Raw genomic sequence first — 19,248 nt, 5'->3', positions numbered from 1 at the left:
TGGTGGGGTGCGGAAGGAGTGACGTATGCGCCTGGTCTTCCAGTAGCGGACGTCGGAAAGTGTGTTGCGCGCATGCGTCCTGTGGCACCCTAGAAAAAGGGGCTGCTGGCGGGCCGAGCTGAAGACATGGAGCAGGGCTACGGAGGTTCGTTTGGGCGGCTCATTTCGAGGTGGGGTGGCTAGGCGCTGCTCGGGCGACGCAGCCGCCGCTGCGTAGAGGGCCGCGGGGACAGGGCCTACGCCTGAGCACGGTTACTCCAGCCCGACCCAGCGGAGAGGAGGCCGGGGCGCGCGCGCGCTGCTCATTGGACCTCGGAGTCGTCGCTCCCAGGGCGCTGCGTGGGGATTGGCCGACGAGGCCTGAGGAGGCGGGCGGGGTTCGGCGGGCCGACGCTGCGGCGGGCTTCGGGGGGCGCCTTGGGCTGTCCTAGCCGTTTCTACCCCTCAGACCCGGCGGGACTGGCCCGGTCGACCCCGCCGCTCGGAGGTCCGCCTTCCCGCTTCGGAAGACCACAAAATGGCGGCGCCCGGGGGCGGAGCCACGGCACGAGCTTGTGGGGCGCCGGGCCCGCGGTTGGAGGCCGAGGGAGTTCGGCTGCCCATCTCGGGGATGTGAGGCTTGGCCGGGGCTGCACGCTGTGCACGTGCTCCGTCGCGCCGGTCCCGGAAGCCGTCCCGGCGGCGCTGGTCGGACCTTGCCCCACCAGTGCGCGGTCTCCGCAGGGGCTAGTGTCGGCGGGCGCCTGCCGCATACGTGACTCGTGCTGGCCTAGGACAGGACTTCGAGGGTCAGGTGTTGGGTCTCGTGCAGAATTGCAAACCTGATGTGCCCTGGGGTGGTGGCAGATTCTTGGCCTTCCTTCAGGCAGTCTCTCGTTGTGGCCTGGAGGTGTCTGGGGGCTGTGTAAGAGGGGACGTGCCTTTTCCCCACTTGGGCCTCAGGGTCTGCGGCAGGACGGGTTTTCTCGAGCGACTGGCTCTCAGTGTCCAGAATCCGAGATTTCTAGGATGCTTTTGCTGTGCGCTGGAAGCCAAGTTTGTCCGTGGAGAACAGTTGATGTTGGAATAGGTGGGGTGGGGGGCTTAACCAGATGCCGTCCCTATCCAAGTATCTATTCGAGGTTGGGGAAGCAAGCAGTCTGATCTTCGTTACAACAGCTAAAGAAAGGCACTGATCTTGAAAGGTGGCAGTGTTAGGATCCAGCAGAAGGAATTGCAAGAGAGCTGTTGAGGTGCCTGGTGTGCTTGGGTGTCTCCAGTGTTCTGGGGTGGCTCATCCTGGCTTTCCCCGTCTTCTCTGCAGTCTACCTGGGTCTCGCAATTCCTTGCCTGCTTCCCACCAGATCTTTCAGCCAGTAACCCTGCCCTATGCACGTCCTGAACACGAAGAGGTTTTATGCTCCTGACTGCCTACCTGCCAGAACCCTTCAGGTTCCGGTTAGATGCTGGGGCCTCCTTGAGTCCCTCTGTGGCTTTTCCACCTCGAGTTATTTCTCAGGACTCGCTGAGCCTTGACAGTTGGTTCCTGACCATAGGAGGCACCTACATCTGAGTTCATGTCTCAGTTCTTCCATTCTCCAGCTCCATGATCATGGGCAAGTGCCAGCCTCTTGAGCCTCTGGGACAATAGGGTAAATATTATCTATTTGAAGGGGCGTTATGAGGTTATGTGGTTAGTATATGGTATTTAGACTAGTGTTCTGTAGTTGGTCACTTGCCGTTAGGATCACTACTCTGTTTTTCTACCGCACAGGCGTAGAAAAGGCTGTGTGGCAAGGGAGACCGTAGCCTGCAAAGGGCAAACTTCAGCAATGTGTCTCTGAATCTCCAAGGCTTAGCTCTGTCATCTCTAAATGGCATTCGGGGACACCAACCAACATGTGCCCATTGCCTGTCATGTGTGGGCACACACTAGGCACTTGGCTAGTGGCTTGGGTTGTTCTGGAAAGAGAGACAGGGTATATTCCTGTTTTGTAAAGGTGAGGATCATTGACAGGTGTGGATGGCTGCCTGTGCCCAGCTCCGTTTGAGGCTCCAGGGACACAGAAATGAAGAGGGCCCAGACAGATGCTGTCATGGGAGTCTGCAGGGGCAAGGGGAGCCACCACAGAGAGGACTGCAGCCCGGATGCCTTAGGCCAGGCTGAAGCCCTGGGACATGAAGGCCCAGGGGAGCATGGGAGGGAGGGTCCGTGGTCACAAAGAAGTGAGGCCTGGAGAGGCACAGTCGTCTCCAAATTCTGAACTTTGTTCTCAGTTATGGGGGACTTAGGACTGCTTGGTGGGTGGGCCAAACTGGGAATGTGGACACAACTGTATCCTAGTCCTGGGTTAGCTGGCACCTTGTCCTGTGTCATCCCGGGTTGTGAATGGAAGCTCAGGCCAAGCTTCCTCCACAGGCTACTGGCAGAGCTGGCCCCAAAGTCTATCCCCCCCACTCTTTTCTGCTTTGACCTCAAGCCTGTGTGTGGAGTGTGGTAATGGCAATCAGCCCGCTCAGGAGTTTTAGAGGGACAGTGTTGTGGTTATGCTGCCTTCTTGTGAGGCTGGCACTGAACTGTCCTTGAAGGCGACCACTCTAGGTGCCTTAGAGCACCTCAGAAGCACCCGTTTTCCGTGTGACAAATAGGATCCTAACTCACAGGTCTTCTCTTCGCAGGCTATGGGGCATGGAGTGCTGGACCCACCAACACCCAAGGTAAGACTTCACGGGGAGGCGTGGATTCCACCCCACACACACCTGAGGCGCTAGCCTGCCAGAGCCCGGGACGGTGACCGTAACCTGGAGAGCGTGACAGGCACACTAGGCACACTAGGGCTAGCCCAAGGATCTGGAGGAGACCTTTTCTGTAAAGGGCTGCATAGTAAACTTTTTTGGCTTTGGGGCTATACGGTCTCTGCCATGCAAAAGTCCCAGAGATGTTTATAAAAAAACAGACGTGGTTGTGTGCCAGCAATATTTAAAGATACTGAAATTTACATACCGTATAGTTTTCATACGTGGTGAAAGAGCCTTTATTTTAGGGATTTATTATTTAGAGCAAATAGCTGAGGGTATGATAAGAGATTTTTATGATTAATAGACTTTATTTTTTAGTAGTTTTAGACTTAACGGGGTTGAGCAGATAGTCTCCTTTCACGCCAGCAGTTTCCTTTATTATTAATATCTTGCACTAGTGCAGTATGTTTATTGTCAGTAACAAGTCAATGTCAATACATTGCCGTTAATTACAATCCACAGTTTAAATTAATAGTCGCTGTGGTTGCACAGTTCTGTGAGTTTTGACAAATACATAAATGGTGCATTTCATGTCAAAATTCACATCATGAAATATTCTTTTTTTTTTTTTCTTTTTTTTTCCCTTCCCGTCTCCAACCATTTACAAAGCTAACACCCATCCTTAGCTTGCGGGCTGTACAAAAACAGGCAGTGGGCTAGATTTGGCCTGGGGCCCTGTTTGCTGGCCCTGCTCTGGAATCTAGATCATAATGCTGGATGCTCAGGATGTTTAAAGGACCAGAATGTCCTCCCTGGTGGCGAGGTTGTCTGCTTTTTGCCAGCATTTGTTCCAGGGGATGGGATGAGGGCTTTCTTTGTTCTCTGACCCCGGAATTTGCCCCCAGCACCATTGAGGGTGGTGGGGTCACTTTTTCTCCCATCACCAAGTTTCCCAGGAGGAAGCTTTTTCCATGTCGCTTGGGTACATAATGTCCCCTTGCTTAGTTGAGTTGGGGACACAATCTTCCACTGATGTACTCACTGTGTTAGCGGTGCCTGAGCTCTGGCAAGTGGCGAGAACGGGCACTTTCAAAGGGTTCTGCCAGAGGATCTAGCCTTGTCCGCCTCTTGGCTGGTGGCCCACACTGGACACTTCCTGGGAAGGCTGCACTTGTCCTTTCTCATTGTCCTGATGGGGGAGATCAGGCTTGCCTACAAGAGAAGTCTGGATCATGCTTAGCTGAGTAGAGCTGTAGGAAATGAGTTTTACAGCTAGTGGGCCCCAGCCATTCCTGGCCTCAGTGGCCAACCAGGGGTGCCCCTCCCACAGCACTGCCACAGCTGCCCACAGCCCTAGACCTGCGGTTGGTGGAGTAAGGTGACAGTTGGGGCTGGGGGGGGTGGTGTGTGTGTCTCAGGCACTTTCATTGTGTAAACAAAGCTCTTGTCTATTTTTGTTTGTCTCAGGTGCATACGGAACTGGTGTGGCCAGCTGGCAAGGTAGGCCCTCTGGGGATCTGTGGGCGCGCAAGAAGGCTTCTGATCGGCCACCCGATCCCAGAGGGGCTGGGATACAGAGACCTAACCCCTCCCCATGCCCCCCTACCCCCCCCGCGTCCTATTCTGGCTGTGCCCACAGCTCTCCTGAAGGCTTGGCAGGCCCAGGCAGTGTCAGGAACTTGCTGGCAGCTGGGGATCGTGACTGTGTTATGGGAGCAGCAGCCCCAACTGCCATTCACGGGCTCTCAGCCACCTCTGGCTTTGAGTGGGGAGCAAGTGTTCAGATCTGGTGCAGAAAGCCAACCACTCGTGGCTGAGGCTCAGCCTCTGTCCTTCTCTTGCCGCCCCTTGGCGGGTGATATTTACAGCGTGGGGTGATGCCAGCGCCACTTGGTTCCTTGACAGTCTTCCTTCTCTGTGGGCAGCGAGTGCTTCTCTCCAGACGTGGCTGCTGTAGACTGACCTTGGGGCCGCTGAGGTCTGATTTGGCTCTTCCTCCCCGTGGCAGGTTATGAAAACTACAATTATTATGGTGCCCAGAACACCAGCGTCACCACAGGAGCGACCTACAGCTATGGCCCAGCCTCGTGGGAGGCCACCAAGGCCAGCGACAGCCTGGGAGCTGGGGGCCCTGCCATGCACATGGCTTCTTATGGTCCAGAGCCGTGCACCGACAATTCCGACTCTCTCATCGCCAAGATCAATCAACGTTTGGACATGATGTCCAAGGAAGGAGGCAGGGGCGGGAGCAGCGGCGGTGGGGAGGGCATGCAGGACCGGGAGAGGTGATTATGGACCTGAGCCCTTCCCTGGGGATCCCACACCCCAGCTTTGTGCAGATGGCAGTGGGCACCCCCTCTTCCAGGGAGGGTTTTCCTCAGCTCCTTCCTGAACATGGAGTAGATGAGTTGGGCGTTATTGGGGCAGAGGCATTGTAATAGGACTTTCTGGTTTCCTGAGTGGTGGGGCTTAGGGTATGACTGTTAGCTAAATGACACCAGACTCCTTGTGTCTGCGTCAGGTACCTGTAGACCCTCTTGTTCTCACAGCCAAGGGCTCCATGCACCTCGTTCAACAGCGTTCAAGGGGGATCGTTGGTGCGCTTTGCCTTCTGAGCTTTCAGGAGGGCTGCGTGGTGGTGCCGTGTGCTGTTCTGAATGTCGTGAAGCCAGCTTTGCGGGAGACTTGCGCTTGGGCCCAGAGTGAAGTGATGGTTATGCTTCCTTTGCAGCTCCTTCCGCTTCCAGTCGTTTGAGTCCTATGACTCCAGGTCTTGTCTGCCTGAGCACCATCCGTACCGCCCCAGCTACAGCTACGATTATGATTTTGACCTGGGGCCTGACCGAAATGGGGGCTTTAACAGTCAGTACAGTGACTGCCGGGACCCAGCCCGTGAGCGGGGCTCCCTTGATGGCTTCATGCGGGGCCGGGGCCAGGGCCAGGGCCAGGGCCGCTTTCAGGACCGGAGCACCCCCAGCACCTTCATGCGCAGCGACCCTTTCTTGCCGCCGCCGCCGCCGCCGGCAGCCTCCTCCGAGCCCCTTTCTGCTCCCTGGACGGAGATGAACTATGTGGGTGGGCGGGGCCTGGGAGGCCCCTCCCCCAGCAGGCCACCGCCTTCCCTCTTCTCCCAGTCCATGGCCCCAGACTTCAGTGTAATGGGCATGCAGGGGGCCGGCGGCTATGACAACTCTGCGCCCTATGGATGCGGCCGGTCACAGACCCGGATGAGGGATCGGGTAAGCCCTTGGGAAGTTCTCTAATCTGCCAACTTCTCAAACAGCTTTATTGGGGAAAATTCGGGTACTGTAAAATTCACTCATTTTTTAAGTGTGCAATTGAGTGTTAGTAAAAACGTACAGAATTGCGCAACCTTCACCACCGTCTAATTTTACAGCATTTCCATCAATCCAGAAAGAAGCCAACCTCTGCCATTAGCAGTCACTCCCTGCTCTCTACTCCAGTCTTGACAACTGTTAATCTTTCTGTCTTTGTAGATTTACCTCTCTTAGACCTTTCACGGGAACGTGATCACATAATATGTGGGTTTTTGTGTCCAACTTCTTAGCATAAAATTGTGGGTGGTGGGAGGGTTCAACTACAGTCATCTTTGTTTGTTTTGTGACAAGATCAAAGATCTTTCCTGCGTTTGTTCTCTGATCTTACAACTTCTCCGAGCTTCTTTTCTCTGGGGTTTCTTAATGGTCGGGGTAAGCGGTACATCGGATGTGCTTGTGTCTGTAGCCCAGACGGAGAGGGTTTGACCGCTGTGGCCCAGACAGCATGGGCAGGAAACGGAAGCAGTTGCACATCTACGATGAGCCTGACACCAAACTGGCCCGGGCTGACAGCGAAGGAGATTTTTCTGAAAATGGTATGCCCTGGGGGCCAGCAGGCCCGGGTGGGTGTGAGATGTGTCCGTTTTTGTGCTTGGCGCTCCTCCTGCCCGTCCATACAGTGGGCGTGTGTTGAACTCCAGGGTGGCGCGTATCACCCGCACTCCCATGGCCCCCACTGTAGTCAGGACAAGTGCTGGCTGCTCTGGGCGGTGAGCTTGGGAGGGTGAAAGGAGGGAGCGGACTAACTACGGAGGGGCTGATTTTCCCTCTTCTTTGTGTCTGGTAGATGATGGAGCTGCTGACTTCCGGTCAGGAGATGAAGAATTCAGGGGTGTAAGTCCAACTTCACTGGTCAGCCTCCTTTGTTTCTGGTGTGGGATTTCTTCTTTACATTATTACCCTCTCTCTCCCAAAGAGGCAGGAACAGCTTCTGTGGTAGACTTGACTGCTGTGTGAGTGGATTTAAGAGTCTGACTTGCAGCTCAAGATTTGTACTTCTAACAGTACTTCCCTTCCTGGGGCTCAGTTGGTTGAGTGTCCGACTCTTGATTTCTGCTCAGGTCATGATCCCAGGGTCGTGGGATCAAGCCCTGCGTCTGGCTCTACACGCTGACAGCCCAGAACCTGTTTGGGATTCTCTCTCTCCCTCTGCCCCTTTCCCCTGCTTGTGCGCGCGCTCTCTCTCACTCTCTCTCTCTAAAACAAAAACCAACGATGCTTCTCTTCCTGAAAACACTCCCAGCCCTTCCCCCACAGACACTCCTGTGTCCTCAGTGATGTTCCTAGCTCCGCACGTGGTAAGTGCAGTGGGCTGTGTGTGCTGAGGCTTTCAAACGGGCACGGAAGCCTTACTTACTGCCCGCTTTGTGCTGGTGCTCAGCTGCCTCCATGTTTTTCCGCCTTCAAAACCAATCATGAGAGAGGCATTTAAGGCCAACTCTTAGCCAGGACCATGCACAAGCACCTAGGGAGTCAGCCTTTGCCTACCCGTCCCACTCCCTGCAAATTCTGATCCATGTCTGGGGCAGGGCCTGGAGATCTGAGTATATGAAGGTCTCAACCAAGTCCTTCTGATGCTCAGATGGGTGGGGGGTCGGGGAGGCAGAATACAGTGAATTTTCGGGTTTTTCTGGGCGAATCTTACTTGCTCTTTATCTAGCTTCCCTAGATCTCGAGTCTGGGATCTAGATATTCTGTGTATCTGCTGCTGAGTAATTTAACCTTGAGCTTGATGGCTAAGAATTATGGGCAGTATTGCACTTTTCAGTTAGGTGCATTTGTTATTACCTTGATAAATGTAAACAGATGGCCTGGAAATTTGGTAAAGCTCCTTTTCAGTAAAGAGTGCTGGAACTAGCATCCCACAAATCAGGGTTTCTTGATGTAGAGCTGATGGATGGGCTGTTGGCATTCCCATGTGCAGAACTGTGCGGGTGTGTTTGCCAGAGGGAATTCTTTAGCTTTAGAAAGAACTGAAAGAGGGCCACTGACTTTAATAAAACAGTACTTTAGTCGTTACAGAATCTCAGAAGGCAACCAGGAATAGTGATAGGACACACACAGCCTCTATCCCACTGCCCTGAGACTTGTCCTGACACATTGTGACCAGGTGGTGGCAGGGTGCTAGGTTGGTTGTGGAGAGTTCTGGAAACTCCACCTCACCGTCCAACTTTGTGTGTGCCCTTTTTCAGGAGGACGAGTTCTTTGACTCCGGGAGGCAGAGAGGTAGGCATCGCTCCATGTCCCTCTGAGCTTTGCTGTGACTGCCCGGCTCCCGGCCAGGCTGGACTTCTGAGCAAGCCCAGGGCCTGGATGGAGGGCCTGGCGGCTCAGGGCAGAAGAGGGGCCGTGGCCACTGGGTGGGCCTTGGCCGTGGTGCTCACCCCCAGGCTTTGCTCCAGTGCTTAGAGCAGCACTTGCTGGAAACAGGTCTGTCTGCCTCACTTGATACAGGCTGTCACGAGAGGGGGCAAACCTCATCTCTGAGTATGTGCAGCAGCTTGCAGTGGCAGGGAAGGGAGAGTCTCAGAAACGCAAGAAAGAAAAGAAAAGGTGCTCTCCAGCCTGTCCGCTCTGTTCCCTATTGGCCTGTTGCAGGTCCCTGTACTGTTTTTTCCTGGGCTTCTTTCTTTTCGCACTTCCCTGCGTTGCCAGCCCAGCGTTGTGCTCTCAGCCTCTGTGGTGGGCATGCTGGCGGCAGCAGCACACATGGCTGTGTGGGACTGAGTTCAGACACCTTCCTGGGTTGGGAGCTGGGGGTGGGGGGTGGGGAAGGGGAGGGCCTGTCACGTGCACCCAAGCCCGGGTCCTCCAGAGATATTCCCTGCTCAGCAGGTCTCATCAGTGCCATTGTGGGAGACCGAAGAGTCTCAAGTAAGCGGCAAGAGCAGAGCAAGTTTCAACCCTTTCAGGGGGGTGTGGAGAAGCAGCCTGAGACACCGTGGCCTTGAGCTTGCCATTTGTTTCTTTTCCTGTTCCCATTGGTCTGTCCATAGCTGGTTTTCCCCAAGAATCACAGGCTGGCTCCTTTGTGGCTCTGCTGCCATAAATCTGCAGGCCCCTGGCTTAGATGCTCCTTCTGTGTGTTTAGACTTGGCCAACCCTCTGAGGCCCTCCCACATCGTTTATTGAAGTGATTACTCCTATGGTTTGGGACCACACAGCAGTACGCAGCTCATGCAGCAGGGTAAATGCTAAAGCAAAGGTGACATGTTTATTGCGCGCAGGTCCTGCTACCTACCCGGGATGACTTTGCTATTAAACAACAGTAATAGTTTCAGGCAGTGACCTCTTGCCAAAAATCCCACACGCCCTTTTGAGAGGCTTCTGAGCAGCGCACGCCGGTCGCCATCTTCGTGGGACAGTCTCGTGACTGGCATCAGGGGTAGGGGTTACAGTTCAGATGCTTATCCAACCTTTTTTCAGTGTCTGGCCCTGGCCCTGAGCCGTGGTGACCTGGCCTGGCCTCGCTTCACGCCGGGACGCTGGGCTGCACAGCGCTCAGAGGAGCCTCTGCGCTGGCCCCAGGGGACGGACGGAGGACCAATTGGTCTCTTCCCACTTTTGTTTCTAGGACTGCTTCCCTCGTAGCCCTGGGAAAGCCCTAGATGGACGGTTTTTGTGAGTGGAAGATAGAGTTCGGGCCAGCAAGGACTGTCAGACCTGCTGAGGCCCTAGTTCAGAGGAGGCTGACGGGACAGTCGTCATGGTCCACCTAGAGGTGGGACGGAGGGCGGTAGAGCGGCTTGCTCTATTTTCTGAGGCCTTCCCGCTGCTGCCTCTTATCTGGGAAGAATCGCTTCTCTCTCTCCTTAAGTGATCTTGGGAGAAGACCGATGGCAGGGCACTGGATCAGAAAAGCAGGATAGGGAAGGACAGAGAGAGAGCAGGTGGCTGTGGTGTGAGTGGGATGGGCAGGCCGGGTCCCTGGCCCATCCCAGCCTCGTCACACCATGGGGGCATGTGAGCTGACTCCCTGAGAACTCCCAAGGGTTCTCATCAAAGGCTTATCCCTGATGGGAGCCTTTGACAGACTATTGGTGCCTCAGGGTATCCTGACCCTGCTGTGTTGGAGGTGGCAGCAGGCACGGGTTGCCTGGTGGTGGCCGAGCCGTGGTCCCCATCAAGCCCTGGTGCTCAGCATCTCTGCAGGCTCCTCAGGGCGTCTCGAAGGGACTTCTCTGTTACAGGAGAGAAGGACGATGAGGATGATGAAGTAAAGAAGAGAAAGGAAAAGCAAAGGAGGAGAGACCGCATGCGAGACCGAGCGGCAGACAGGTGAGGAGGCAGGCCCGGGGGGAGGTTGGCAGGAACCCGGGCACTGGTGAGGTTCTCCTGAGCTCATCTGTCTTCACTGCACAACGCAGGAGCGGTCTGGTTTGATCTGACTGTGGTGTCTGTCAGGAAATGCAAGTGAGGTCGAGAGGAGACAAAACTTGGGAGATGCCGATGGCACTACGTTCTTGCCAGTGAGTCGCTGGCCCGCATGTGTCCAGCAGGGGGCGCTATTGCTCTCCTGCCGACCCGTAGGGAGTTTCCCAGTCCGCGGCTTATATCTGTCACCCCAGACAGGTGAACTTCAGCAGAGCTGCTAAGAAGGTGCTTTGGGTGTCTTGACCAAATCCCGACCACCTCTGGAGTTCGGCATGGCAATTGTATACGTTTAGGTGCTACTTTACAAACTTAGTCTCTAGGTATAAAAAGAATTGCAAAAGTGCGAAGGGTGTTGGTGTGACCACACCATGTGCCTCTCTGCCTTTTCAGTGATCAGGTGGCTGCTGACTAGAAATGGAAACCACTGGTGGCCTTGTGAGCGTTTGGTTGCTCAGGCCTTGACTGCTTGTGGCTGTTTCTCTACACACAGGCTCTCTGTATGACCTGATGGGGAATCCTTTATGGCTCAAATGGGGTGGTGCTTTTCCTGTGCAGAGAAGTGCAAAACAGATGTTAGCAAAAGAGCTAACTGTAGAGGCAGGAAAGCCAGGAACTGGAAAGTAGGCACTTCCAAGTGTTAAACAGAAATTCATCGAAACATTTGTTTTTGTTTTTGTTTTTATTTTTAGTTTTTTAAGTTTATTTACTTATTTTGGGAGTGAGCAAGCAGGGAAGGGGCAGAGAGAGAGGGAGAGAGAGAATCCCAAACAGGCTCTGCACCATTAGCACGGAGCCCGATGTGCGGCTCAAACTCATGAACCAGGAGATCACGACCTGAGCCGAAATCAGGAGTCGGGCGGTTAACCAACTGAGCCACCCAGGCGTCCCTGAAATGCTTGTTTATAAATGAATAAGTAACGAACGATGGCTAGATCAGGTCTATTTCCATGCTGTATGAGAACGGAGATGACATTTTCTTCAGAAGGAATCTTTAGACTCCACCCTAGTGAGAGAGGGTCCTCAAAGAGACTTGGAGAAAGAGTCACAAGGAAGCGTGGACCCTGTATTTATTTGGTAGCTTCCTGAGAGTTGTACGCATTCGTACACATAGGGCCCCAGAACTTTTTCTGTGCACTCCTCCAATGAGAGTATGTGCAAAAGTAAATGTCATATCTTGTCCAGAGAGGAGAAGCCTGCCATTGGGGGCCGGCAGCAGTCTGAGTTGGTAGATGAGGACTCCTGAGTGCCACCGGGTCCATGCTATTACCCCATGTGCGCCAGGGCCTCCCGGGCAGAGCCGAGGGAAGCAGCGCCCCGCTCTGGGGGCATAGGGCTCTGCAAGCTGCTCTCCTCTTGCCCTACAGCGTGACTGCATTTGTGAGATTTTGAAAGCAGGCAACAAAGAAATGTGGTTTTAGCTGTAAAATTTGATATGACAGGTCTTTACATTGAGTCCCATGGGAAAACTTATCTTGGGTTTTATAGGTTTTAAATTGTGTAAGGTCTTCCAGGAATACCCCCTCACGGAGGTTACCTCAGGGGTGCCTGGGTGGCTCAGTCCATTGGGCATCCGACTTCAGCTCAGGCCATGATCTCGAGGTTCGTGGGTTGGAGCCCCACTTCGGGCTCTGTGCTGACAGCTCAGAGCCTGGAGCCTTCTTTGGATTCTGTGTCTCCCTCTGTCTCTCTGCCCCTCCCCTGCTCATGTCCATTCTCTCGAAAATAAACATTAAAAAGAGTATACAGCGGTGCCTGAGTGGTTCAGTGGTTGGGCATCTGACTTCGGCTTAGGTCATAATCTCGCAGTTCATGGGTTCAAGCCCCGCGTTGGGTTCTGTGCTGACAGCTCAGAGACTGGAGCCTGCTTCGGATTCTGTGTCTCCCTCTCTCTGCCCCTCCCCCAATCAATGAGCTTGCTTGCGTGCTCTCTCTCAAAGATAAACATGTAAAAACAATGTTTTTAAATGAGGTTATCTCGGGGCGCCTGGGTGGCGCAGTCGGTTAAGCGTCCGACTTCAGCCAGGTCACGATCTCGCGGTCCGTGAGTTCGAGCCCTGCGTCAGGCTCTGGGCTGATGGCTTGGAGCCTGGAGCCTGTTTCCGATTCTGTGTCTCCCTCTCTCTCTGCCCCTCCCCCGTTCATGCTCTGTCTCTCTCTGTCCCAAAATAAAAATAAATAAATAAATAAATAAATAAATAAATAAATAAATAAATAAATAAATAAATGAGGTTATCTCATGTTATTCTGGTGGCTGCAGAAAGAAGTTATGGAATTACTATGCCCCCCCAGAGCAGTGGTCTGGAGGCTTTTAGAGAGTCCACAGTTTTGGAAAATCTCCACCTTAGGGTGCTCTCTTAGGGGCCTTTGGGCCCAGCAGACTGGAATGGTGCATGAATCACCTCCCTGAACTACTCGCAAGGTTTTACTCCCATTCTTGACATGGGGAAACCTGGGGTAATGGCTACTCTGATGCCCTGTGTGAAGTCAGAAGTCTTGGTATAGAAATTGCTTTCCCATTTCCATTGCAGTTCTGACTGGAGGTGAGCTGATTGCATCATTGCTCTTTTCGTCTTTCCTCTCCAGGATTCAGTTCGCCTGTTCTGTGTGCAAGTTTCGTAGCTTTGAAGAAGATGAAATCCAGAAGCATCTACAAAGCAAATTTCACAAAGAGACACTGAGGTTTATAAGTACCAAACTCCCTGACAAGACCGTACAGTTCCTCCAGGTAAAGCACACTTGGTGTCCATCACAGTGTTTCCTGATGGGCCTGCCGGAGTCGGATCCCTCACGGAGAAGGGACGGGGAAGGGAAGTATGAGGCCTGGGCTTTCCAGAATAACAGCGTACAAGTCCCAGGTCCGAGGGAGAGCCGAGCGCTCTGGCCATTGTAGTTCCCGCGAGCTGCTCGGAGAGCCATCTCCCCGTCCCGGGGCGGCTGAGACAGGGCTGTCCTCCTCCAGGGGCTTGGCAGCCGCCCTCAGTGAGCCGCCTCTGGTGCGGCCGGGAGACAGGCAGACACAGCGCCCTGCCATTTCATTCGGTGCCATCTTCTCTAGGAGTACATCGTAAACAGGAATAAGAAAATTGAGAAACGGCGTCAGGAGCTGATGGAGAAGGAAAGCACAAAACCCAAACCAGACCCTTTCAAAGGTGAGTCGTGGTCTTGGGGCGCGCGGCTGGGTGCAAAGCCAGCCCGTTGTAGGGTTGCTGAGCATGTGACCTGAGGACCCTCGGGTGGGACACCTAGCAATGGAAAGAAGCCCTCGAGTGTGTCTAATGAAGGTCACTTTACTGGTGGCTTTTCGGAGTGATATTACGCCCCCTGATGTTTCTTCGTCCTTTGTATGAAATGACCAGATGGATGAAAAAAGTTGAGTAAAATTGCCCAGTGCAGATGTGCTTCCGTCTGCACCCTCCTGCTAGAGGGCGGGTGTTGCCTGTCACAGATTCTGCCCTAACCCGATCCTTGGGGACGAACCCACCAGGACAAAACGTGGGCCCTGTTGGGGAGCAGGAGGACAGTATCACCTGATGCTGTCCCAAATTGCGCCAGACTTGGGTTGTACCCATAGGGATCGGCCAGGAGCACTTTTTCAAGAAGATAGAGGCGGCTCACTGCCTGGCTTGTGACATGCTGATCCCCGCGCAGCATCAGCTCCTCCAGCGGCACCTGCACTCGGTCGACCACAATCACAACCGCAGGGTGAGTCCCCTCCTCGTGCCGAGCCAGCCGAGCCTTTCCAGGCTGCCACCGGTGGGACACGGGGCCTTCTGTGTCTTGTGGGGAATGCGAGCATCTTGAGGAGCTTTTTAACATACTCTGTTGAGTCTGTCATTTCGTCAGTGGATTGTAAGACACGTCCGAATTTCTGTTAAAATGTGAGAAAATGTGTTACTTAACAACGGACTTCAGTAGAGGAGGTGAAATTCTCCTGGTTGAGAATGTTCCCTGTAAGCCACACAAGTAAATTTCCTAGTTGTTGACAAACCAGATTTCCTATAAGCTGAGGCTGAGGGCCATTCAGAGCACAGTGGCCTGGGGGGCCCAGAGTTAAGAACGGATTGGGGCTTAACTAGCTGGTGGGGACTGAGGCTATAAACGTGTAGACTCAGGGTGTTGGCAGGTTTTTTATAAAGGGTCACGTGGCAGATACTTCCATGGGGTCTCTTGACATGTCAAGTCTGCTGCTGATGGGCACCAGCAGCCAGAGTACAGAAGTAGTGGGTGTGGCCGCGTGTGGCCCCTAAGCTCACTTGCTGAGCCCTGGTTTTTGTCTCTGTCCTTCGTTCACCCGACTATCAAACGGAGGTGTCAGTACCTGCCTGTGCATCTCCTAGTCGATTAAAGATCATCCAGGAAACACAACACAAATAAGCAGTATCGTTTCAGTGGGCCAAGATCAAAAATAATCCAGGTGGTTGCAGAATCCCTACTTCTGCCGTTGAATTTACTCATAAAGTCACCTTGACTCAAGAAACTGAAAAGAAAAAACTTGTCCTTTTCCCATGCTGAGTCTGCATAGCATCTGATGTGTAAATATTCTCGTTTCATGCTTGTTCGTGCACACGGTACCTGGCAGGCCCTGGTGTGTCAGTGGTGATCAGACTTTTCTACACTGTCCCAGTTCCAGTGTCTCTCCAGGGCCTTCTTTCCTTATGGGAGTCTGGCATTTTGGGACTTGCCACTTGCCACAGTGAAGAAAGATACTGGTCTTTTTCTTGTTTAGGGCTGATCCCAGGGCAACTCAGGGTAGCCTGGCTAGTTTTCTTGCTCCTTGCTGCACACCAGGTCTAAAAGTCCACGTTTGGTTCCCTTTGCAGTTGGCTGCTGAACAGTTCAAGAAAACCAGTCTCCATGTGGCTAAGAGTGTTTTGAACAACAGACACATAGTGAAGATGCTGGAAAAATACCTCAAGGTTTGTGCTTAGGGGTCCAGTGTACGGGAGAAGCTTTTGGAATGGAGGATGAACTCTACAAGTGCAGAATTGTACCCAGAGTACAGTATTTAGCATTTCTAAGTCTTTTGAAGAATCAAGGGACGCCGGAAGGTGTCAGGTTTGGCAATTCCACGGCGGTGGGTTTCCTGCGACCCCCCCTTGCTTGCGTGGGGTCTGGGACACGGTCCTGCTTGATTTGCACCTACAGTGGTGCTGGCTTACCATGGGAAAGCTTGAATATCCATGAAATCCTGAGCAAGTGATTGTGAGATGCTTAAAGAAGAATGCAAGTTAGATGCTAACTATCCAGGAAAGAAGCCAAAAAGAGACTTGCTGGCAGAGACAACCAACAAGAGGGAGGGGGAGGAAAGAGCTGGTGGTGCCACGACTACAGTGCCTTAGTGACCCGAGCAGAGTAATAAAAAGTCCCAGAGAGGGTGCCCCAGAGAGAGGTCCGGCTGGAAGAGCCCCTGGTTCCTCCTTGGGAAGCCCATCTGTTAAATGCTCAGCCCCAGACCTCACTGTTTAGGGCTGGCAGTTAGGCTCCAGCACAGCCTGACTAGAAGGATCTGTTTGCCCACCTCTCATTTATTGAACCTGCCAGTATTGGATGCTTCGTGCTACCCGGTAAAAAGGCATCACAGAATCTAATTTTTTTATTGCATTTATTTATTTATTTATTTATTTATTTATTTATTTTTTTTTTAATTTTTTTTTTCAACGTTTATTTATTTTTGGGACAGAGAGAGAGACAGAGCATGAACGGGGGAGGGCCAGAGAGAGAGGGAGACACAGAATGGGAAACAGGCTCCAGGCTCTGAGCCATCAGCCCAGAGCCCGACGCGGGGCTCGAACTCACGGACCGCGAGATCGTGACCTGGCTGAAGTCGGACGCTTAACCGACTGCGCCACCCAGGCGCCCCTGCATTTATTTTTTTAATCAGAGAGCACACACGTGTGCGAAGTTCGGGGAGGGAGAGGGGGAGTCTCAAGTAGGCTCCATGCACAACACAGAGCCTGACGCTGGGCTCGATCCCACAACTCTGGGATCATGACCTGAGCCGAAATCAATAGTCAACTGGACGTTCAACTGACTGAGCCACCCAGGCGCCCCAAGGCATCATAGGATCTAAATAAATAACCATGACTGGTCAGTGTTTTGTGTCATGGCTTAAACAGATTTAAAGTTTCTTGAGTCAGGTGTAGACGCAAGCTTCAAACACCATATTTTATGTATTCGTATGTTTAAAAGATTTTTTTTTTAAGTCATCTCTACGCCTACTGTGGGGCTTGAACTCACAACCCTGAGACCAAAAGTCGCATGCTCCACTAACTGAGCCAGCCAGGCATCCCCTAAACACCGTATTTTAAAACCTATTTCCTAATCTGCTGGTGGTGACGTTTACTTTTTCTAAACTAGAGGCAGTTGTAGCATATGCTGAAAGAAGTTTGGCTTCTCAGAGTCTGACTTGGGTTCAATCCTGATTGATGCTTAATAGTCGTGTGGCCTTTGACAAGTTGCTGAGACTCATTTCCTTGTCTGCAAAATGGGGCAACTCTTATATAACCAGGGCTGTGTACTTAAACTAAAATTTGAAACTCAGCTTCCTGTTATGAGGGTTTTTTTGCTTTAATTGGGTTAAGAAATCCTAGGTCTTTTTGAACTTCGTTATTAATTATATGCTTGGATTAAAAAGTGCAAAACCGGGGCGGGGGAGCAGTTATTGTGTTAAATATTTGTAAATACTCTCCTCTAAATTTTACAAAGCCTTTGAAGAAGGGGGAAAAGTATCTTTCAAAAACCCATTGCAGAGATTGAAATTACTAATGTTAAAACCAAGAATACACCCTTATTCTGCTTATACCATACACCCTAGCTAACTAAATAAGAAAATTAAAGTTAAAAGGCAAAACAGTTGTGGTGAAGCTTTTCTGGATCCATAGGCCCTGAGCACCCGTAGGATTAACTCCCCTGCTGTAGTTGAAGGCATTTCTGTTGTTGAAGGGGCATCATAAGAACCCGGACTCCTGGCCGCCTGGGCCACCCTCAGCCTTTCATCTGGACAGCTCTGTAGGCCGCATTGACCTTTTCCTCTTCTTGGCCAGGGTGAAGACCCTTTCACCAATGAAGCCGTTGATCCAGAAGTCGAAGGAGATGACAATTTAGGAGGTGAGGATAAGGAAGAGACACCTGAAGAGGTGGCTGCGGAGGTCTTAGCTGAGGTTATTACGGCAGCAGTGAGAGCCGTAGACGGGGCGGGAGCGCCTGTTCCGGAACGCAGTGAAATGCTGGCCGAAGGGGAAGGCCCCGTGGACTCGGCGGAGGCCACTCGTGGCCCCCACTCTGAACAGCTGGGAGAAGTGGAGACACCGTGTGGCACGGCATCTGAGAAGGGCAGCGCTGAAGCAGAGGCTGGGGGTGAAGCCGCCCTGGCCAGCAATGAGGCCGCTGAGGCCGGAGGCGAAGTGGCAGCAGAGGTGGAGGGCACCGAGGTAGTCCCTGCTCCTGCTCCTGCTCCTGCTCCTGCCCCTGCCCCTGCCCCTGCCCCTGCCCCTGCCCCGGCTGCTGCGGGAGCCAAAGAGAAGCAGACGGAGCAGACGGATGCAGAGCCCGAAGGTGACGTTCCCACAGACTGAGCCTCCTCCCCGTTTCAGGGGATGTGTTTCAGAAATGCGTTGCTCTCTCTCCTTTTGCATTGCTCTCTCTCACTGTTTGTAAGCAGTGCTAGGTGTGTTACTGGAATATGCTGGAAACTTTGTTGAAGAGACCCAGCCATTTCCTTCCAAAAAGTGTACCTCACGGGCTTGTGTTGCAGAGTTGTCTGGCTTTCCGCCTTGGTTTAAAGGCTGCAGAAGTTGTACATTCCCCCAAGTGGCTGTGAAATCTCTCTACACTGCAGTTGGAGTAATAAAAGTTGGGTAATTAGATTTTGATGATATTTTGCTTGTTAAATACAGCAACTGGCTGAATGCCCTTTTTATTATTTTTTTTTTTTCTGAGAGCAGCTTAATACTAGGGTGTATCTTGTTTTATAAAGGGTTTTTTGGTTTTTTTTTAAGTTTCAAGAATTTGCTTTGGCTTCAGTTTTTGACCTGCTTCGGGAACACACCGTGTGTGGTGTGTGATCCTCACGAGATGTAGCAGAATCTTGTTAACTTGACGTTGGTTCTGTCACGTCAGTGACCTCTTCTCAAAGGCCTCATGAATCTGACAGACCGGCACCCTTGGACACCCTCCCGCTTGCCCCTCAAGAATGAGGACATTTTGCCTAGGGCATTATTTTCCCAATCTTCAGTCTTTGGTGTATCACCTTTATAGTTTTTGTTTTGTTTTTACCTCATTTGTGTTCCACCTTTGTTACTTCAGGGTTGGGTTTGTTTTTTTTTTTTTCTTCCTTTAAAGTGAGTTGCTTCTACTTCAATATATTTAGAAAGAAAACTTGGTGTCACTCCCATGAATGGAAAACAAATATAAATTGCCATAGATAGATGCTATCTGTAAGAAATGAATACAGTGAAATACACACATTTCAAATACTACCCCTTTGGAGGTTTAGGGATCTGGGAAAGTTAGCCTGTGTAAAAGGGTAGCAAGCGAGTTATACTTTGATATAATCAAGAGAATTGAAAGACGCTTCCCTTTTGAAATGATACTGCTGGGCCTGTTTCCCTGCAAAGCTTTGAACTGTCTCACTCGGGGAAGCATTGGGGGGGGGGGGGCGGGGAATTTACTAGATGGTAAAAGACTTGAGGAGCACCTGTTGTGCACAAGGTGCTAATCCCTGATAAAAGTTAAGATATGGGCCCTGCTCTCAAGGAGCTTTATTGGAGACGAGATGAATATTTATGAAAGGTCAATATAAGAACTAGAAACAAATAAA

At 52.1% G+C, this 19,248-nt stretch overlaps 1 protein-coding gene across 1 annotated transcript; it reads left to right on the top strand.

The window, feature by feature from the left end:
- Positions 1-74: 74 nt before the first annotated feature.
- Positions 75-18,295, top strand: AKAP8 (A-kinase anchoring protein 8). The gene is made up of 14 exons (XM_047095799.1): positions 75-145; positions 2,659-2,697; positions 4,186-4,218; positions 4,727-5,003; positions 5,450-5,957; positions 6,463-6,592; positions 6,844-6,890; positions 8,249-8,282; positions 10,247-10,334; positions 13,014-13,155; positions 13,486-13,579; positions 14,002-14,132; positions 15,251-15,346; positions 17,474-18,295. The coding sequence occupies exons 1-14, from the start codon at positions 127-129 to the stop codon at positions 18,002-18,004; spliced, it is 2,169 nt and encodes a 722-aa protein (XP_046951755.1). The 5' UTR covers positions 75-126; the 3' UTR covers positions 18,005-18,295.
- The last annotated feature ends 953 nt before the right edge of the window (positions 18,296-19,248 follow it).

The sequence above is a fragment of the Lynx rufus genome, unplaced genomic scaffold (genome assembly GCF_022079265.1).
Source record: "Lynx rufus isolate CCGP_SWC_20201006 ecotype Redwood Valley unplaced genomic scaffold, mLynRuf1.p SCAF_4, whole genome shotgun sequence".
NCBI lineage: Eukaryota > Metazoa > Chordata > Mammalia > Carnivora > Felidae > Lynx > Lynx rufus.
This window is presented reverse-complemented; position numbering and strand designations above follow the sequence as displayed.